This window comes from Ochotona curzoniae, unplaced genomic scaffold (assembly GCF_017591425.1).
Source record: "Ochotona curzoniae isolate NIBS_2020 unplaced genomic scaffold, NIBS_Ocur_1.0 scaffold_3208, whole genome shotgun sequence".
NCBI lineage: Eukaryota > Metazoa > Chordata > Mammalia > Lagomorpha > Ochotonidae > Ochotona > Ochotona curzoniae.
Genome location: NW_024467106.1, coordinates 838,089 through 857,056, shown reverse-complemented (window position 1 = coordinate 857,056; position 18,968 = coordinate 838,089). Strand labels below are relative to the sequence as shown.

The 18,968-nt window shown below is 62.9% G+C and overlaps 1 protein-coding gene across 2 annotated transcripts; it reads left to right on the top strand.

Moving 5' to 3' along the window:
- Positions 1 to 2,929: 2,929 nt before the first annotated feature.
- UBAC1 (UBA domain containing 1) lies at positions 2,930 to 17,429 on the top strand. Of its 2 annotated transcripts, XM_040962997.1 has the most exons (10): positions 2,932 to 3,130; positions 9,295 to 9,415; positions 9,784 to 9,857; positions 12,259 to 12,366; positions 12,931 to 13,033; positions 13,113 to 13,221; positions 13,634 to 13,832; positions 14,059 to 14,145; positions 14,820 to 14,958; positions 17,195 to 17,429. In XM_040962997.1, exons 1-10 carry the CDS (start codon positions 2,993 to 2,995, stop codon positions 17,308 to 17,310), a joined length of 1,194 nt encoding a protein of 397 aa, XP_040818931.1. In that variant the 5' UTR covers positions 2,932 to 2,992; the 3' UTR covers positions 17,311 to 17,429. The 2 variants fall into 2 exon arrangements, with proteins under 2 accessions (XP_040818932.1, XP_040818931.1); XM_040962998.1 differs by lacking the exon at positions 14,820 to 14,958 and having other exon boundaries at positions 2,930 to 3,130; positions 17,195 to 17,294.
- Positions 17,430 to 18,968: the final 1,539 nt, after the last annotated feature.

Sequence of the window (18,968 nt, the reverse complement as noted above, 5' to 3'; positions counted from 1 at the left end):
AGGCCCTGGGCGTCCTCTGCGGGCTGGCTGCCTGTGTGCCGGGCTCCTCCCATGGGCTGCCTGTGTGCCGGGCTCCTCCCGCGGGCTGACTGTGTGCCGGCCCTTCCTGCAGGCTGACTGTGTGCCGGGCTCCTCCCGCGGGCTGCCTGTGTGCCGGCCCTTCCTGCAGGCTGACTGTGTGCCGGGCTCCTCCCGCAGGCTGACTGTGTGCCCGGCTCCTCCTGCAGGCTGTGTGCCAGGCTACTTCTGTGGGCTGACAATGTGCTGAGCCCTCCCGCAGGCTGACTGTGTGCCCGGCTCCTCCCGCGGGCTGACTGTGTGCCGGCCCTTCCTGCAGGCTGCCTGTGTGCCAGGCTCCTCCCACGGGCTGACAATGTGCTGAGCCCTCCCGCAGGCTGACTGTGTGCCCGGCTCCTCCCGCAGACCCACGTCTCTCTCCGAGTCCGGCTCCGTGCCCGCAGGTTCCCGGTCACGAGCTGACCACAGTATGAGTGGTCACTGCTGGCTCATTATAATCGGAGCTGGAAAATTACTATTCATGACAGCCAACTTAAAAATGAAATAATAAGCCTGTGCTTTTGGGAAGCAGATTGCCGTGTGGAATATTCATGAGCTGTGGCTCGGCGGGGAGGCGGTTCGGCACAGTCAGCAGTGTGGGCCTGGGAGCCCCGTGGCTGGCAGACGCCCTGGCGCTTCATCCCGGCTGTTGGCGGCCTGCGAGGCACGCATCCCTAACGCGTTAATTAATTAACCTTGGGGTCACCCGCAGCGCCCGGCTTCCCAACACCCCACCTCCCCCACCTGCCCGGCTCCTGTCCCCGCCCCTGGCCAGGCACCTTGGATCAGGGGCGCGAGGACGGGGCTGGCCCCGCTGGGGGGACCGTGTGCCCAGTGTCTGTGGAAGGCTGGGGGCCTAAGACACACCAGGAGGCCGAGTGGAGTGCGGCCAGCTGCAGCCCCTAGTGTGGCCTTGCTCAGAGATGGAGCTCGGGAAGGGGCCTCCTGGATTTGGGGTGGGCCCCGCCTCGGGTACTGTGGTCCCCATGGAGGAGGCAGGGAAACAGAGGCAATGGCGGGCATGGAGGTGGCAGGGGTGATGGTACAACCCGAGGCCAAGGACCACTGCAGCTGGACGTGCCTGCTCCGTGCAGGGCCCTCTGCCCCGGGCCTTCCACTGCGTGCTCGAGAGCAGACGCTGAGCGCTTGGCATGCCCTGCTCAGGGGCACGGGGCACAGGGACCCTCTCCTTTCCCTGCCCTGTGTATCCCCTGCGGGGCTGTGCCTCCCAGACTGGGTGTCCACAGTGCACCTATAGGAACCTGGGGGCCGGGAAGGCTCAGCATCTACACCCCTGCTCCACTGGGCACCCTGCTGTCCAGAGAAGCCTGCCCCTGCACTCTTGGCCGAGCCCCCAGACCCCTGCCTGGTGCCCAGAGCCCCTGCAGCTTGGAATTGTGGCCCACAGCTGGAGATGCCTGGCTCCCCCCAGGGCCCAAGACACCTCACACACATGTAGACACACCGGGTCTCTCTCTCTCTCTCTCTCTCTCTCACACACACACACACACACACACACACACACACACACACACACACACACACACACGCCTGTGCCCACCCGGGGCAGCACGGCAGTTCGCCCCTGCCCTCTAGTGGCTGCCCTGAGGACTCACATCCCTGGGTTTGGGACAGTGTCGCCCGCCCCAGCCTGTCCCCCACCTGTCCCCCGCCCTAGCCTGTCCCCAGCCTGTCCCCAGCCTCTCCCCTGCCTGGGAGGGTGGCCTGCTGCGCGCTGTGGACAGCCCACGGCACGCTCTGCAGTGTGACCCCAGGGCTTCAGGCTGGTGCACGGGCCTGGGCCGTGCTGGGCACCCTCGCCCTAGGGGACCCCTGTGAGCTCCTCTCTGCGTGACGTGGCCTGAGCTGAGAGCCATCTGAGCCAGGGTTGCCCTCAACCCCCGCGGGGGCAGCCGGGCCCTGTCTGCCTTTCCACACGCAGCAGCCGCACCTGGTGTGTGGTGGGGCTGGGTAAACACGAGCCCAGGACCGGACTTGGGGTACACCGGGGCCACACCTGCTGGAGGGGCCGTGCACCCTGCTCACCCCTGCCCTGTGGGGGCTTCCAGGGTGAAGGAGTCAGGTGGGAGGCCCCTTCTTTTCTTTTCTTTTCTTTTCTTTTCTTTCCTTTTCTTTTCTTTTCTTTTCTTTTCTTTTCTTTTCTTCTTTCTTTCTTTTTAAAAAATATTTATTTATTTTTTATTGGAAAGGCAGATAAACACATAGGAAGATATTCTGTCTGCTGATTCACTCCCCAAGCAGTAACAATGGCTGGAACTGACCTCACCCGAAGCCAAGAGCCAGGAGCTTCCTCCAGGTCTCCCCCGCGGGTGCAGGGTCCCCAGGCTTTGGGCCGTCGTCCGCTGCCCTCCCAGGCCACAGCCGGGAGCTGGATGGAAAGTGGGGATGTCGGGGTTAGAGCCGGGGTCCATACAGGATCCCAGTGGAGCAGGTTACACTTGAATCACCAAGTGGGCTGCTGGCACCACAGGGAGGGGAATTAGCTTGCCGAGCCACCGCACCAGAACCTGTAGTATCCATGTCTTAAAAAAAAAAAAAAAAGTGGGGGAAGAGCTTACATTTTAATTTTATCTAAGACACCCGAAACGCAATTTCAACATGTTATCTAAAACCACGTCCTGGGTTTTTGGGAGCCCTCTTTCCCGTTACGTCTCAGACCGAGTCTATTCGACCTCAGAGCCACCTCAGCGGCCCAAGCGGCTCCGGGCTGGCCATGGGCACCGAGCCCAGCAGGTGCCCGGGCCGGGGGCAGAGAACTACATCTCCCGGCGCGCCCCGGGCCCTGCGCGCCGCGTGACGCACTTCCTGCGCGGCGGCGCGGCGGCTGCCGGGGCGGCGGGGCGGCCGAGCGCGAGCAGCAGGCCCCGCCCCGGGCCTCCCGGCGCGCTGACCTTCAGGCCGGGGCGGCGGCGCGATGTTCGTCCAGGAGGACAAGATCTTCGCGGGCAGGGTCCTGCGGCTGCACATCTGCGCGGCCGACGGCGCCGAGTGGCTGGAGGAGGCGGCCGAGGACATGTCGGTGGAGCGGCTCAAGGAGCGCTGCCTCAAACACGTAAGGCCGGGCCGCCCCGCGCCCACCCGCCGACCCCTCGCCCGCCGACCCCCCACCCGGACCCCTCACCTACTGACCCCTCACCTGTCAACCCCACCTGCGACCCCTCACCCGGCGACCTCTCACCCGCTGACCCCGCCGACCCTGACCTGCCGCCCCGCGCCCACCCGCCGACCCCACACCTACTGACCCCTCACCTGTCAACCCCACTCGCCGGCCCTGACCCCGCCTGCAGATCCCAGCCCCGCGTCGGCCCCCGTCCCGACCGGCGTCCAGCCTGTGTCCCTCGTGGGGCCGGGCTGCGGGATGTGGGGTGCAGGGTCGGGGCGCGGGGCCGGCTGCGGGATGTGGGGTGCAGGGTCGGGGCTGCGGAGTGCAGGGTCGGGGCACGGGGCCGGGGTGGGGGGTGCGGGGTGCAGGGTCGGGGCGCGGGGCCGGCTGCGGGGTGCAGGGTAGGGGCACGGGGCTGGGCTGCGGGATGTGGGGTGCAGGGTCGGGGCTGTGGGGTGCAGGGTCGGGGCGCGGGGTGCAGGGTCGGGGCGCGGGGCCGGCTGCGGGGCGCGGCGCGGGAGCTGGAGGCCCTGGCCGCTTGGGGCTGGCTTGCTGCGGGGTCTCCCCAGGGGCCGAGCCTGCCGTCTGGCAGGTGTAGGGGCGCCTGGCACAGGTCACTTGTGCCCTACAGATCGCTGGCTCCGGGACCTGCGAGGAGGCACGGGTGGGCGAAGCAGGCTGAGGCGGGCTGGGGGCAGGGCTGCATGCACCCTGGCTCCGGGGCCTTGGTCGCCCCCCTGCCCCGGGAGGTCAGCTGGCATGGTCAGGCTGGCCGCACAGCCAGGGGAACCCGACACCTGCTGAGCCGCGGACAGGCGGGGGCATGGGCACCCGGTCCCGGGGTGCTGCAGGTGCATGGGGGCCGGGGTCAGGCGGGCGCTGGGGCGTGGGCACCAGGTCCCTGCCGGAGTCCAGCCCCAACTGAGTTCGGAACTCGCGAAGGGTGGTGGATGAGGCGCAAAGAAAGAGACGGACCACTAGGACTTCATCGTCATAATGGACCACGCACAAAGCTGTCCGCTTTATTTATACAGAATCAGTCAAACTCTGGCTCAGACTCTTTACGTCATGGTCAAGTGGGTGTTTCTAAAGATAACTCTGCCATTTGTTTCACCTAAGGTTAGGATGTTAACCACCTGGTGCCTGGCACCTGGCGCCTGGCTGGGAAAAAGTTCTCAATAGATGGTGCATATCAATCACTAACACACAATTACTCTACAGCTTGGTCTTGAGACAGTCAAGGAAGGAAGGGACCTAAAAGATCAAAGAAAGAGGGAAAGAATAGATTCCCACTACACCTGAAGACAGAGCACCCTTGATTAGCATAGGATCAAAAGGGGAGTTAGCACCCTTGATTAGCATATTGTCACAGGATGCAGCCGTAACAGCAATAATAGTTTTTTGGCTAAAAATGGCAAGAGCAACATCAGCTTCTAAGCTCCTGCTGATATTTAGCAGTAACTCCGCAGAGGCAGACAATGCCTAAATAGATTACAGAATACTCAGCGGGGTTGTCCGGTGTCCATGCAAAGGGAGGCGGAGCTGCGTTCAGGTGTCGTAGAGACATCCGCCGGGCCCTGCCATGCAGTGGGAAGTTCCTTGTGGCCTTGCCTGCAAAGGAACGATACTCTTCACACCTTCCTGTCTTCCACACCCATCACACAGACCCCAGCAGGTCCCGGGGTGCTGCAGGTGCGTGGGGGGCCGGGGCTGACCCCGCCACCACATCCACCGACGCTGGGCCGTGAGCCGGCCCGGGCAGGGCCTCCTGCGTCCCTGTGTCCCTGTCGTAGCTTTCAGATAAAGCCAACGCGACTAATGAAAACAGTGTGACCAACATCCGACCGCGACCCCCTCCAGGCGGGGTCAGCTTGGCGCCCCGAGACTGCCAGGGTGTGACGGGGCCCCTCGGGCACAGCCGCTGCTGCACATCCGCCGCACATCCATGCTGGCGATTCTTTTGTGAAAGTCTTCATTGTTAGTGTTGGCGGAGTGGAGAGGCTCCCTGCCCCAGGCTCTGGGTAGGGGTCACCCAGCAGGTGGGCGGGGTCACCCAGCAGGTGGGCGGGCTCGCATTTCGGCCTTGTTTCTCCTTGTGGCGGGGCTCCGTGCTGGCCTCCGCGACGTGGGGTCACCGTCCACCTGTAGCCTGGGTCGGTTGTGCTCTGCGGAGCGGACAGGCCGCCGCTGGGCCCTGTGCCACAAGTCTCCGGTGTCTGCTTGAGTGTCGCCTTGGGTGCCTGTCCCTGAGTGCCCCACCCCTGCTGTGCACCTGTTGTGTGACCCTTGGTGTGGTGTGGGGTGACCCGCAGCGTTGCTGGGTCAGCTCACAGCACCACTGGGCGGGTCAGGTCTCCCATTATCTCCAACTAACACATGGCCCAGGTCTTGGCCAGCCACTGTCCCCACCTCCCTGGCTTGTCCTGGCGGGGGCGGCTGGTGCCAGGCCTGGCGTGGGGCTGTGTCCTGGGGAGAGGGGTTGTGCCTGCTGTCCACGCCACGTGTAATTGTCTGTGGGATGTGCAGGCCCAGTGATCTGGGGCCAGTGGTCCCCATCCTACCAGGCAGGGCTGGTGGGGGTGCAAGTGAATCCTGGGATACACGCTCAGCTGGCAGCTGTGTGCGCCTGGGCGCCCTCCAGGACTCTTCCCTTCTCGGGTGCCAGGAAGGGCCGGTGTCGTGAGAGGCCTGGCCTGGCTCCCTCTGAGCTGGGTGCCCAAGTGCCACTCCAGGTGTCTGGGGATGCCACCGGGTTGTGTGGTCTCCGGGTGGTGCCACAGCTCCTGCAGGCCGAGTATGCCTGCCAGCACAGGGCACCCAGGAGCCTCCACTGGCCGCCTGCCACCCTGGTCTTCAAGGGCCTCTGCTGTGACCTCCTGGTGTCCAGCGAGGCGCAGACACCTCCCCGGGGCCTCAGCTGCTTTCCTGCCTCTGCCCCGGTGGGTCGGCTGCCACGTGGGGCCTGGGGTCGTGAAGTGCTGCCACCTGCTGGGGTGGCAGGCCTGGTATATAGGGTGGCTCGTGTCTGGGGCCCATAGCCCAGCACTGGGAGCGGGTCCGTCCGACAGCTGGGCCTGAGTGGGTAGTCCCCCAGGCTTGTGGCCATTCCCTGGGGCCTGTCCGTCATGTGAGGGCGTGGGAGGGAAGCATGTGCTCTCCACAGGGGTGCCCTGCCAGCAGTGGAAGTCAGCTAGGGAGGTGGTCTTCCGGGTCAGCCATGGAGCCTTTGAATGTGTGTATGTGTGCACATGCAAGTGTGGGTCTGTGTGTATGTGTGTGTGCAGGTGTGGGGTGTGTACAGCTGTGGTGTGTGTGCAGGTGTGGGGTGTGTACAGCTGTGGTGTGTGTGCGCAGGTGTGTGCGTGTATACCTGTGTGTGTACAGCTGTGGTGTGTGTGCAGGTGTGTGCGTGTATACACGTGTGTACAGCTGTGGTGTGTGTGCATGTATACACGTGTGTACAGCTGTGGTGTGTGTGTGCGTGTATACCTGTGTGTACAGCTGTGGTGTGTGTGCAGGTGTGTGCGTGTATACACGTGTGTACAGCTGTGGTGTGTGCGTGTATACCTGTGTGTGTACAGCTGTGGTGTGTGTGCAGGTGTGTGCGTGTATACACGTGTGTACAGCTGTGGTGTGTGTGTGTGTATACACGTGTGTACAGCTGTGGTGTGTGTGTGTATACACGTGTGTACAGCTGTGGTGTGTGTGCAGGTGTGTGCGTGTATACACGTGTGTACAGCTGTGGTGTGTGTGTGTGTATACACGTGTGTACAGCTGTGGTGTGTGTGCAGGTGTGTGCGTGTATACACGTGTGTACAGCTGTGTGTGTGCAGGTGTGTGCGTGTATACACGTGTGTACAGCTGTGCTGTGTGTGTGCGTGTATACCTGTGTGTACAGCTGTGGTGTGTGTGCAGGTGTGTGCGTGTATACACGTGTGTACAGCTGTGGTGTGTGCAGGTGTGTGCGTGTATACACGTGTGTACAGCTGTGTGTGTGCAGGTGTGTGCGTGTATACACGTGTGTACAGCTGTGGTGTGTGTGTATACACGTGTGTACAGCTGTGTGTGCAGGTGTGTGCGTGTATACACGTGTGTACAGCTGTGGTGTGTGTGCAGGTGTGTGCGTGTATACCTGTGTGTACAGCTGTGGTGTGTGTACAGCTGTGGTGCGTGTGCATTTGCTGGTGTCCGTGTGCCCGCGTGCCCCTCACCACTGCCCTTCCCGTGTGACGAAGGCCTGGGGCCTGGGCCTCCGTCCCGTGGTCGCGCAGGTTTCGTGGCATGGCCTGCCCTGGAGCCTTGCACACAGTGGTGTGTGCAGCGGCCCTGTCGGCTGCCCCGGGCCCGCGCGTTGCCGCTTAGTGCAGGCCGGGATTGGCGGCCTGGCTGCCCTGTTCCTGTGGCGTGGCGCTCCCGTGCCAGCGCCCGTGTCTGGAAGAGCGTGTGTGGCGCCTGGCGCGCGGCCAGGAAGCCAGAGCTGCAGCCTGCCTGTCGTGCTGTGTAACATGTGCTTGTTGCAGAGCGTTCTAGATGGGGCGGAGCTTTTCCACCTGCTACCTCACTCCCCGGTGGCCACAAAGGCCTGCCCAAAGCCGGGCCTGGGCTCCCGTGTGGGTGAGGGACCCTGGCACTTGGGCCGTGCGCCACTGCTCTCCCAGCACTGACGTGGGATGCCCACACGCTGTTGTGCCATGGTGCCAGCCACCTGCTGCTCCCCCCTCCCCCGTGCTGTTTTTGTAAAGCTGCTCACTGGGGCCGGCGTTTGGCACGGGTCAGGGTGCTTAGCACCGCACTGGCACCCTGTCTGCACTCCTGGCTGCAGCTTCCTGCCACCGAGCCCCGGGGAGCAGGTGGTCCCTGCACCCACAGGGAGATGGCGGTGAGCTCTGGCCACGGGGAAATCAACAGATGTGATATCCCAGCTCCCTTTCAAATAAAATCAAAAAAATAAAATACTGAAGGGCCCGGTGCGATGGTGTAGCGGTTAAAGTCCTCGCCTTGAACGCACTGGGATCCCATATGGGCGCTGGTTCTAATCCTGGAGGCTCCGCTTCACATCCAGCTCCCTGCCTGTGGACTGGGAAAGCAGTGGAGGACGGCCCAAAGCCTTGGGACCCTGCACCCGTGTGGGAGACCTGGAGGAGAGCTCCTGGCTCCTGGCTTCAGATCGGCGCAGCTCTGGCTGTTGCGCTCACTTGGGGAGTGAATCATCGGAGGGAAGATCTTCCTCTCTGTCTCTCCTTCTCTCTGTATATCTGCCTTTCCAATAAAAATAAATAAATCTAAAAAAAAAGGCATGACACTAGATTTGTTGTATATCATAAATGTAAAAGGTCCTTATTAAAAAAAAATTTTTAAAAAATAAAGTGCTGAACACTGCTTGGGAGATCCTTCCAGACCCCAAGAAGGTCGCGGCTGCTTGCCAGTGGGATGGGCAGCAAGGCTCCGACTGCCCCGGGCCTCCGTGACAGGGAGATTGGCCTGTCAGCTCGGGCCGTGGGGCTGTGCGGCCGTCAGCTCGGGCCGTGGGGCTGTGGGGCCGTGGGGCCGTGGGGCCGTCAGCTCGGGCCGTGGGGCTGTGGGGCCGTCAGCTCGGGCCGTGGGGCCGTCAGCTCGGGCCGTGGGGCCGTGGGGCCGTGGGGCCGTCAGCTCGGGCCGTGGGGCCGTTGGGCCGTCAGCTCGGGCCGTGGGGCCGTTGGGCCGTCAGCTCGGGCCGTGGGGCTGTGGGGCCGTCAGCTCGGGCCGTGGGGCTGTGGGGCCGTCAGCTCGGGCCGTGGGGCCGTCAGCTCGGGCCGTGGGGCTGTGGGGCTGTGGGGCCGTGGGGCCGTTGGGCCGTCAGCTCGGGCCGTGGGGCTGTGGGGCCGTCAGCTCGGGCTGTGGGGCTGTGGGGCTGTGGGGCCGTGGGGCCGTTGGGCCGTCAGCTCGGGCCGTGGGGCTGTGGGGCCGTCAGCTCGGGCCGTGGGGCCGTCAGCTCGGGCTGTGGGGCTGTGGGGCTGTGGGGCTGTGGGTCCATGCCCATGTGCCGTGCCATCTCTGCTGGGGAGGCTGCCCCGTCGGGGCCTGGTCCTGCACCTGCTCTCTGCCCTGAGGTCCCCGCTCTGCCTTTCTCCCAGTGTGCTCCGGGGAGCCTGGAGGACCCCAAGAACGTCGCCCACCACAAGCTGATCCATGCCGCCTCCGAGAGGGTGCTGAGCGACACCAAGACCGTCTCGGAGGAGAACATCCGGGACAGAGGTGAGGGCAGACCCGGCCCAGGCACGCCTGCGGCCCGGATGCCCGTGGCACTGCTCTGGCATCCACGGTCCTTGCACACGGCAAAGCCATGCTGGAGCGAGTGCGAGTGTGTGGGCGTGGATGCTGGGCCTGGAGGGGCTGCTGGGCCTCGGGCGGGAGTCCACCCTCAGACCCCGGCAAGGCGGTCGGCTGAGCTGCAGCTGCCTGAGGACCCAGGTTGGTTGTGGCCCGCAGCCCGTGCCAGCCCTGCCAGGGAACCTGGCTGTCCACAGGGCTGGGTGGATGCCGTGGGCCCCTGTCTGCCTCTGGTGGCCCAGCTGTCCTGCCCGTGGCCTGAGGCTGCGTGGGTGACAGCCGGGTTCTCTTAGATGTGCTGCTGTTCATCAGAAGACGCAGTCCAGCCCCGCTCCCCAAGATGGCTGACGTTTCGGCCGAGGAGAAGGTGAGCTCAGAGGGCTGTGGGAGCACCCCCAGGGACGGGGCTCCAGGAAACGTGCCGGGGCTGTAGCTGGCCTGTCCTCTGCCTCCTGCAGGGCCGAGCTGGGCATCTGGGGCTGTCCAGTGGGGCTGTGGGTGGGCAGCATGGTGCCATGGGCACTCAGGCCCCTCCCCTCCCCTCTCCTTCCCCCCTCCACTGTGTGCCCATGGCACTGTGTCCCCTGTATGACCCGGGTGTCCGTGGGACTGTGTCCCCTGTGCTGACCCGGGTGTCCGTGGGACTGTGTCCCCTGTATGACCCGGGTGTCCGTGGGAAATTCCTTTAGCACATTTTTCCAGACTCAGTCAAGCTGGCTTCCTTGGTGCTGCGGGGTGCAGAGGTGTGGGCGGTGCTAGGCCAGGGCCTGGCTGGGAATGGAGTGTTGCAGGGCCTCTCCAGGCGTTTGTAAGTCTGGGTTCTCTGCTTATCTGAGGCTGCACCTGGCTGGGGGTGTTGCCCCAGGCGAGCCGCCCTGCCCATCAGCTGTGCCCAGCACTGGGCCTGACCCTGCTTGTGTGCAAGACTGGGCGGGCTGAGGTGCAGCTGGGCTGTCCTCTGCTGCCACCTCTGCTTGCCCAGACTGCCGTGCCTGTGGGTCTGCCCCGGCGCCCGGCGCCCAGCGCCCAGCGCCCAGCGCGGCCTCCTTGCTCTGCATGCATGTGGAGCCTCGCAGACTGGGAAATGGAGCTATGAGGAAATGTCTCCTAGGAGAGAGAAATTTGAAAGCCATTCACAGTTTTTTCCCCCACAATAAGCAGTGTAACACAAACTTGAAATTGGAGGGAGTCTGAGCTGTGTCCCTCCCGGTCAGCTGCAGGGACCTGCGTCGGCCAGGTGAGCCCGGGCCTGGCCTGAAGACAGGTGGGCCGAGGAGGTGACGGGCCCGACGCCCCGGCCTCCCGAGCCGCAGAGCCGGGAGCCACACCCTGTCCTGCCTGGCCAGACGCAGCTCTGGTGGAAGAATCCCTGTAGGCATAGATTTCAACTTTTTTTTTTTAAGGTTTATTTATATTTATTGGAAAGTCAGATATTACAGAGAGGATGAGAAACAGAAAGATCTTCCATCCGATGGTTCACTGCCCAAGTGAGCGCAACGGCCAGAGCTGAGCCGATCCGAAGCTAGGAGCCTCTTCCGGGTCTCCCACGCAGGTGCAGGGTCCCAAGGCTTTGGGCCGTCCTCAACTGCTTTCCCGGTCCACAAGCAGGGAACTAGATGGGAAATGGAGCAGCTGGGACACAAACTGGTGCTCATGGGGTGCAGGCATGGGATTTTATTTGAACGGCAGAGAGAAAGAAAGAGAGGTGGCCACAGGCTGAGGCTGGCTGGTCTGACGTCGGAAGCCCATCTGGGTCTCCTGGTGGGCGCAGCGCCCGGCGCCAGGGCCATCCTCCTGCTGGGTGCAGCGCCCGGTACTGGGGCCGTCTTTCCCAGGCCATGAGTAGTGGCAGGGTGGGATGGGGGTCCCTGTCCTCCGTTTGTTTTCCTGTTGTTATTTGATCGATGCTTCTGCTGGAGACCCCTGCGTTGTCCAGTCCAGTGGCCGGTTCTGTCCTTGTCCCCTCCTCTGAGCACCCCATAGTTGTTTGCGTGCAACTCAGCAACCCTGGTGGGAGTGGTGCAGCGGCGGGCGAGCTCTGCCAGCCCGAGTCCCCAGCTTGGGCTGCTCAGGCTGCTCTGCAGAGGCTGGAGGGCAGCCTGGGCCTCTGCGGTGCTGCTGGGGTGGGCTCCTGGTGCAGGCCTGAGGGTATTCACGCACCCCGGGGGCTCAATTCCTCTCCTGTCTAATGTCCTCATGACTTACTTTGATCCTGTTTGGAGGTCTCCCACCCTCCGCTTCTCCCTCAGATGTGCACCACCTAGCTGCAGGCAGGAGCCCGGAGCCCAGACCCTGGAGCCTGGGCCTGGTACCCGGAGCCCCCAGGTCGGAAGCCTGGCCCTGGAGCCCGGAGCCCAGACCCTGGAGCCTGGGCCTGGTACCCGGAGCCCCCAGGTCAGAAGCCTGGCCCTGGAGCCCGGAGCCCAGACCCTGGAGCCTGGGCCTGGTACCCGGAGCCCCCAGGTCAGAAGCCTGGCCCTGGAGCCCGGAGCCCAGACCCTGGAGCCTGGGCCCTGGTACCCGGAGCCCCCAGGTCGGAAGCTTGGGTGTTGGCCCCAAGTGTGCTTGGGTAGGAAGCTGGTGGGAAGTGGTTTCTGTGCTGCCTTGCAGGGGACCACGGCCACGTGTGGGCTCTGTGGCTCCTGTGCTCTCGTCCAGCCCCGCGCGGCCTCTGCTGTGCCCTTCTCGGCCGTCCCCAGAACCCCAGAGGGTGGTGGGGCTGACCGGAAGTGCTGCCTTCATTGCTGGCTCTGCTCTTTCCTGTGCAGAAGAAGCAGGAGCAGAAGGCTCCCGACAAAGATGCCATACTCCGAGCGACAGCCAAGTTGCCCTCGTGCGGTGCCGACCGGGCGGCAGCCCAGAGCAGCCCACGAGACGTGAGTGCCCGCCGGCCGGGGGCTGCGAGGGGCATCTGGGGCCCTGCTCCCCAAGTCCTTGCAGCTTCTGTGTAGGCTTGAAATCATTGCAGCGTGTGCAAGCAGACACAGCGTGTGCTGGGGAGGTGCTGGCCCCTGCCCTCCGCTGGGCCGGGCTCTCCCTTTGGCCTGGCTGGGCTCGTGGAGGCTTACGCTGGGCACACCTCTGCAGGTGGCGACCTCGGGCCCGGTGACCCCCAGACCGCGGGCCTACCTCATGTTAGGGATGGAGCTTGTGGGCCCCGCTTGAGATGTCCCATCCTGTCGTGGGCAGCTCCCAGGCAGTTAATCACATGAGGGCTCAGGGGTCCCCCACACCCCAGACTGAGCGCTGCGTGACCAGGCCTGCTGTGGGGGGTCTCTGGCCACGTGCACTGGCTGCCTCATGTGCCAGGTGTGGTCAGAGACCCCACTCGCGACACCACGCCAGCCAGTGCCTGGCCTCTGGCCTCAGCTGGCCGCGCCTGTCCCGGCGGTCTGGTCCCGGGGGCCAGCGGGACACGCAGCTGTCGCCTGTGCCCGCAGTTTCAGACGGAGCTGCGGAAGATCCTGGTGTCTCTCATCGAGGTGGCACGGAAGCTGCTGGCACTGAGCCCGGACGCCGTGGAGCTCTTCAAGAAGGCCAACGGTAGGAGCGGGCATGCCGGCGCGGTGGGCTGGGCTCCGACCTGGGCACTCGGGCCTCACGTGCCCGCCGCTGCCCACAGCCATGCTGGATGAGGACGAGGAGGAGCGCCTGGACGAGACAGCCCTGCGGCAGCTCACGGAGATGGGCTTCCCCGAGAGCCGAGCCTCCAAGGCCCTCCGGCTGAACCAGTGCGTCGGCTCGGACTCATTTCCTGGGGTTCTGAGGGTGCAGGGCTCCTGCGGACACCTCCCTGGTGGCCGGTCCCTGCCTGCCGGTTCTGAGGTGTTGTCAGTCACCGTTCTGAATTCTCAGTGGGGGGCTGTCCTTTGGGGGCCCTCGTGGCAAGTGTCCCTTTGCCGGTGGCCCTGCCCCGGGCCCTGGCTTTGCCTGTTAGCCTGTGTTGAGCCTTGCAAGGGGGCACCGTCCCTGGTGGCCACGGGCCGGCTGCCTTTGTGGATGAGGCCTCCCGGGGACGTGGGCTCCATGCTGAGCTGCAGGCGCCTGGGGGCAGGGTCCCTGGGGCCTGGGCGGCTCAGAGGGCGGTGCTGGCCGTGAGCTGGCGGCGTGGTACAGTGGCACGGCCGTGGTGCTCCTTTCCAGCATGTCGGTGCCTCAGGCCATGGAGTGGCTGATTGAGCATGCCGAGGACCCCACTGTGGACGCACCTCTCCCTGGCCGTGCCTCGCCGGGAGCCGAGGCTGCTGCGGGGGCAAGCGCGGGGGAAGAGGAGGCCCGGGATGAGCTCACAGACATCTTCAAGAAGATTCGGAGGAAACGGGAGTTTCGGGCAGATGCTCGGGTACGTGTCGCTCAACTTTTGTCATGTGGCTGAGGCGGGCTTGCTGTAGGAGCTGGGAGGGAGCCCCTCCAGGCCCAGCCTGCCTGGTGTTGCCCATGGTCCCCTGTGGATGCCCCCGAGAGCCAGCCAGCTGAGCCCATCCTCGGCAGCTGTCGTGTGCGGTGGAGACAGGCTGGGACTTGTCCCTTCCCCACCGCTGCTGACGCCGCCATGTGCCCCTGTGCAGGCTGTCGTGGCCCTCATGGAGATGGGCTTCGACGAGAAGGAGGTGCTGGACGCTCTGCGTGTGAACAACAACCAGCAGGGCGCCGCGGTGAGTCCTGTGTGCGGGCCCGGGGAGGCCGCTCTGCAAGGGCCCCTGACCCTGGCACCTGCTGGGCGCTGCCACTCTGCAAGGGCCCCTGACCCTGGCACCTGCTGGGCGCTGCCGCTCTGCAAGGGCCCCTGACCCTGGCACCTGCTGGGCGCTGCCACTCTGCAAGGGCCCCTGACCCTTGCACCCGCTGGGCGGGCTGCAGCTGCGAACAGGAATCCAGCTACTGGCCTGCTCTGGCTGGAGCCCGGGTCCCACCTGGGTGCAGCTGTGCTCACTGCACCACACCCGTCCTGGCTCCTACAGAGCTGAGGCTATTCTAGGCTTGGGCATTTGGTGCATGTTCAGTGGTGGGAGGCCATGGTGGCCATGGGGAGGGTGTGGACCATGGAGGGTGGGAGGCCACACCATGGTGATGGCGTGGCCCATGGAGGGATGGGAGGGTGCTGTGGCCATGGTGTGCAGGTACACCTGTGACAGGAGCTTGGTGGTGAGGGCAGGGGGCAGACTGAATCTTTCTGGGTGGGCTTCCCCGGTGCTCACATTAAGTACCAGAAGTGGTGTTGTCAGCCACCAGGAGTCTGTGTCCCCTCAGGGCTCCAGAAGCTCCTGGCAGCCACAGTGGTGCCAGTGACAGGCAGTGAGCCAACGCCACCACACTCCTGCCTTTGCAGTGCGAGTGGCTGCTGGGAGACCGGAAGCCATCCCCTGAGGAGCTGGATCAGGGCATCGACCCGGAGAGCCCCCTCTTTCAGGCCATCTTGGACAACCCCGTGGTGCAGTTGGGTCTGACCAACCCCAAGACGTTGCTGGGTACGTGGTGTCCTCTCACTGACCTGGATGTGGCTGGGGCAGTGGGCCCCCAATCCAGGACTCAGGGCCAGTCCTGGGGCTGGTTCTTGGGACCGGAGACGGAGCCTGGAGCATGCTGAGGGCAGGGGTGGCTTGCACATGTCTCGTGGGGCCTTGGGTGCCAATTTACTAGCAGCTGTGTACATAGAGTGTGAGTAGTGGCTGAAGGTCAGAATGAAGCAAGCCAGAGCACTCAACATCCTGAGTGTGAGTGTAGGTGTGTATGAATGTGTGAGTCTGTGAAGGTGTCATTCTATAGATGTGTGTGTGACTGAAGGTGTCTGACACTGTAGGTATGTGTGTGTGTGTGACTGTAGGTGTGACACTGTAGGTGTGTGTGAGTGACTGTAGGTGTGTGTGTGTGTGTGAGACTGTAGGTGTGTATGTGACTGTAGGTGTCTGACACTATAGGTGTGTGTGTGACTGTAGGTGCCTGACACTATAGGTGTGTGTGTGGCTGTAGGTGTGACACTGTAGGTATGTGTGTGTGACTGTAGGGGTGTGTGTGTGTGTGTGTGACTGTAGGTGTGTGTGTGACTGTAGGTGTCTGACACTATAGGTGTGTGTGTTTGTGAGTGTAGGTGTGACACTGTAGGTGTATGTGTGTGAGTGTAGGTGTGCATGTGGGTGTAGGTGTGACACTGTAGGTAGGTGTGTTATGTGTGTGACTGTAGGTGTCTGACACTATAGGTGTGTGTGTGTGTGTGTGACTGTAGGTGTCTGACACTATAGGTGTGTGTGTGTGTGACTGAAGGTGTCTGACACTGTAGGTGTGTGTGTGAGCGACTGTAGGTGTGTGTGTGTGTGACTGAAGGTGTCTGACACTGTAGGTGTGTGTGTGAGCGACTGTAGGTGTCTGACACTGTAGGGGTGTGTGTGTGTGACTGTAGGTGTCTGACACTATAGGTGTGTGTGTGTGTGTGTGACTGAAGGTGTCTGACACTGTAGGTGTGTGTGAGTGACTGTAGGTGTGTGTGTGACTGAAGGTGTCTGACACTGTAGGTGTGTGTGTGAGTGACTGTAGGTGTGTGTGTGAGTGACTGTAGGTGTGTGTGTGTGACTGTAGGTGTCTGACACTATAGGTGTGTGTGTGTGACTGTAGGTGTCTGACACTATAGGTGTGTGTGTGTGACTGTAGGTGTGTGTGTGTGTGTGACTGTAGGTATGACATTGTAGGTGTATATGAGTGACTGAAGGTGTCTGACACTGTAGGTGTGTGTGAGTGACTGTAGGTGTGTGTGTGTGTGTGTGACTGTAGGTGTCTGACACTATAGGTGTGTGTGTGTGTGACTGAAGGTGTCTGACACTGTAGGTGTGTGTGTGTGTGTATGTGACTGTAGGTGTGTCTGAAGGTGTGTGACTGCCGGGAGGAGGGCCAAGGGTCTGGGTGCATGTCTCCCGGGCGTGCCTTCATTGGCTTTCTGGTTACTCCTCAGTGTGGTGTGGCGCTGAACCAACTCCTCCTGGCTCAGATGTTGGTTCTGTGTCCTGTGGTTTACTCCTCCTGAAGCAGGGAGATGGGGAGATGGACTCTCACTGCTGGGCGGCTCCCCACGGTCCTCCAGCAACCAATGTGGGCCAGGCCAAAACGGGATTACACTCAGTCCGGGTCTCCCACATGGGTGACGGGGCACTGGGCCAGGAACCACGCCCTGTCAGTCTGTTACCAAGCACGCTGCGGCCACGGCCGTGGGGCACTGTGGGAAACAGCAGGACCCTGTGTGTGGCTTGTCCATTCATTGTCACCGACTTGTTCTATTCATTCCTCCTCTCCTGGGAGGAAACGGGGAGCCAGGCTCCAGGCCTGTTGGCAGAGTAGCCCCCATTATAGGCGCCCAGCATCCCTGGGACTCCAACTCCAAGGGCCACCCATTCCAGGGGGCCCCTCAGCAGGGACTTTAAGCCACAGTCTTAGGGCCTGCTGTCGTGTCCAGGGTCTGCAGTGTGGCTGTGGGCCCTGCGATCTGCTGCGGAGTATTTTTCACGCCGCCACTAAGGGTTTCATTTCTTTGTCAACAATTCGTATTGAAGTTTTTCTCGGATCAGGTGGTTTTCACAGGGTGGGCGTGGGGTGCAGGCTGAGGGCGGCCGGCTCCCAACACTGTTGCCAGCTGGCTTCCGCACACCTGTGCGCCCAGGGCCCCAGCACTGCGCCTGTGCGATGGGGTGGGCTGCCATCACTGCGCTGTCCCGGCAGCTTTCGAAGACATGCTGGAGAACCCGCTCAACAGCACCCAGTGGATGAACGACCCCGAGACCGGCCCCGTCATGCTGCACATCTCCAGGGTCTTCCAGACGCTGAACCGCACGTAGGCGGCGCCCGGCTGCCAGCGCCCCCAGCCGCCCCCTGCACCAGACGGCAGCCAGACAGCTCACTTGGCTAGAGCACTCCCTGTGGGCGCTTCTTTAATAAATGAACCCTGTTTTCCTAAGGTGTTCGCACGCTCAACACCCTCTGTGGCCTCCCCAGGCTCCCATGGGGCTTGGGACGGGCCGTGGGGCTGCTGGGAGCCGGCCCTGGTCCCGGGGCGGCCCGGTCACAGGTGCCCGTGTCGCCTGCAGGCTTCCTCCAGGTCAGAGCTCCCTTCCAGGGCCTGTCTGGGTGACCTGGCGTGCCCAGGGGCAGGGGCCCTTCGCAGAGGGCTGCCCCATCGGAGCTGAGTGTGGCGGCATTAAGGAATGTCCTGTGCTGACACCCAGGGCTTGTTTGGTCCTCGAGACCTGCTTTGTAAATTGGTGGGTATAATGTGTTAAGTTGCCCTGTGACGCTGACATCCCAGATGGGTGCAGGTTCATGTCTGGCTGCTCCCTTTTTTTTTTTTTTAAGGTTTATTTATTTTTATTGGAATGTCAGATTTACAGAGAGAAGGCAAGAGAAGAAAGATCTTGTATTGATTCAATCCCCAGTGACTGCAATGGCCAGGGCTGAGCCAGTCTGAAGCCAGGAGCCTCTTCCAGGTCTCCCATGCAGTGCAGGGTCCCAAGGCTTTGGGCCGTCCTCCACTGCTTTTCCACGCCACAGGCAGGGAGCTGGGTGGGAAGTGGGGCCGCCTGGATACAAACTGGCGTCCATATGGGATCCTGGCATGTGTTAGGTGAGGACCTTGGCCACTAGGCTACCATATTGGGTCCCTTGGCTGCTCCACTTCAGACCCAGCTCCGGCCCATGGCCTAGGAAAGTGGAGGATGGCCAAGTCCTTGGGCCCCCGCACCTGGGTGGAGGGCCTGGCTCCAGGCTTGGGCTAGGACAGCCTTGCTGTTTTGGCCATCTGAGGAGTGAACCAGCAGGTGGAAGATCTCTAATCCTTCCAAGTAAATCTGGGAATAAAGCAAGGTGCCTCTCAGGGTGAGTGAACATCATGGCGTCTGGCACGGCCCCGGATTGGCTACGCTCCGGCATTTCCTCTCCGATTTTTAGATTTTATTTTTATGTATTTGAAAGTCAGTTACAGGGAGAGGCAGACTCAGAGCTTGTGGCTCCCTCCCTGGTGAGGGCTGGGAGGGACCAGCGGCAAGCCCGGCCCAGGTGTCCTCGGCCCTGCTGCTGCCCGGGCTGTGCGAGCATGTCCGTGGGTTGGAGGGGGGGCGGGGGGCGTCCTGGCCTGCTGCCCGAAGCCCAGACCTCCCTGCTGAGAGCCTTTGCTCAGCACATGGACCCCGTGTGCCCGGCCGCGTGCAGCACGAGTGTGACTGGAGTCCGGCTGAGTCAGCTCTGGTGTCACCTCCTGTACTGCCTCCGTGTGTGGGCCTCCCTGTGGGTAAGCCTCAGCCCATGTCCCAGCTGGCCTGTCGGGTCCCAGGCTCCGGCTCCTGACGCATTTCCAGTTCTTTCCACCTCTTCCCCCAGTCCCTGCTGTGTTCTGTGGTGGGCTCCACAGCACAGCCCTGGGTTCAGGCGCTGAGGGGGGGTGCAGGCCCCTCCACCCCAGCTTCCTCTTAGGAACCAGCTCTGCTGTGTCTCCTACTGGGCC

What these genes read in the sequence shown, in the direction of transcription:
- UBAC1 (XM_040962997.1), top strand. Translation starts at nt 2,993, where the DNA reads ATGTTCGTCCAGGAGGACAAGATCTTCGCGGGCAGGGTCCTGCGGCTG. An exon ending in GGAGAACATCCGGGACAGAG is followed by an intron (nt 9,416 to 9,783) that starts GTGAGGGCAGAC and finishes GGGTTCTCTTAG; the next exon opens with ATGTGCTGCTGTTCATCAGA. An exon ending in CAACCCCAAGACGTTGCTGG is followed by an intron (nt 14,959 to 17,194) that starts GTACGTGGTGTC and finishes CTGTCCCGGCAG; the next exon opens with CTTTCGAAGACATGCTGGAG.